Here is a 926-nt window from a genome sequence, read left to right as displayed (position 1 = left end):
CCAACGCCTCGGCGTCGCTGCAATCCGTCATGGTCGTCGTTCGGTAGATGATCGACGAAAAGGTGGCCAGCGGCCAAGTCTGGCTGCCTCCTCCTGCAAACACACCAAGTATCATCCCTTGAGGTAAGAAGACGAAGCGTCGGGAACTTGCAAGATATAGGCAATACCATTGATCAGCGAGTGATAGCTGACGGCAGTGTTGGTTGCGACAAAGTCGTGGATAGCGCTCGTTACCGCCTCAAGCGAAGGAGTTACCACGTTGTTGGCTCGGTTGACAAGCGAAGCCACGCCGAGCGTCGGTGCCTTCAAAACAGCATCAAGTCAGCCTCGACGCCACCTTCTCCAACACCTCCATGAACTGCAGAACTGTACCTGGCGCACGTCGTAGAGGGACCCGAAGGAGAACGAGCTATCTGTCGAGGTAAGGAGGGAAATCATGTCATCGCTATCCTGCGCCGCATATACCCTGTCGGGGAACATCGATGCAATGGGGAACGTTACACCCTCCCCCACGCCCACCTGAAGCGCGAAGCCACGTTAGCCCCCATAATAATAAAGAACAATAACAATAACAACCATTGGGGGACACGCACCTGCCACCCGGACACGGTGGCATTGAGCCAGTAGGTGAACGTGGTTTGGTAACCGGACGAGTATCCTTCGACCACGATCTTGATGGGCGTCCCGGGCAGAAGAGCCGCCACCTCCGGGGAGTTCAGGGCCTGGATGCGAGAGTCGTTCCACGTGGTGATCTCCCTGGTGGTTGCGGGGGTGATGTTAACCTGACTGCGACCGATAACGAAAGAATAGCCCTGAGGCACATAAATCGCCTATCACTGGTGGTGTGTACCCGAGATAGATCTTTCCGATGGTCTGTGCGTCGAGCACTAGCTCCTTGTCTTTCAACCCCGCGATGTTGTACGCTG

General features: G+C 55.7%; 1 protein-coding gene across 1 annotated transcript in view; it reads right to left on the bottom strand.

The window, feature by feature from the left end:
* Positions 1–111: 111 nt before the first annotated feature.
* The window catches only part of ACA1_009170 (serine/threonine protein kinase), a gene marked incomplete at both ends in the record, with an annotated part of 3,079 nt that continues 2,264 nt past the window's right edge, over positions 112–926 (bottom strand). The window contains 4 exons of the mRNA XM_004341908.1: positions 112–303; positions 373–450; positions 594–786; positions 851–923. Of these exons, the coding sequence (XP_004341956.1) occupies positions 112–303; positions 373–450; positions 594–786; positions 851–923 (536 nt within the window). The remainder of the gene's footprint in view (positions 304–372; positions 451–593; positions 787–850; positions 924–926) is intronic.

Source organism: Acanthamoeba castellanii (genome assembly GCF_000313135.1).
Source record: "Acanthamoeba castellanii str. Neff unplaced genomic scaffold scf7180000083425, whole genome shotgun sequence".
Lineage (NCBI taxonomy): Eukaryota > Discosea > Longamoebia > Acanthamoebidae > Acanthamoeba > Acanthamoeba castellanii.
This window is presented reverse-complemented; position numbering and strand designations above follow the sequence as displayed.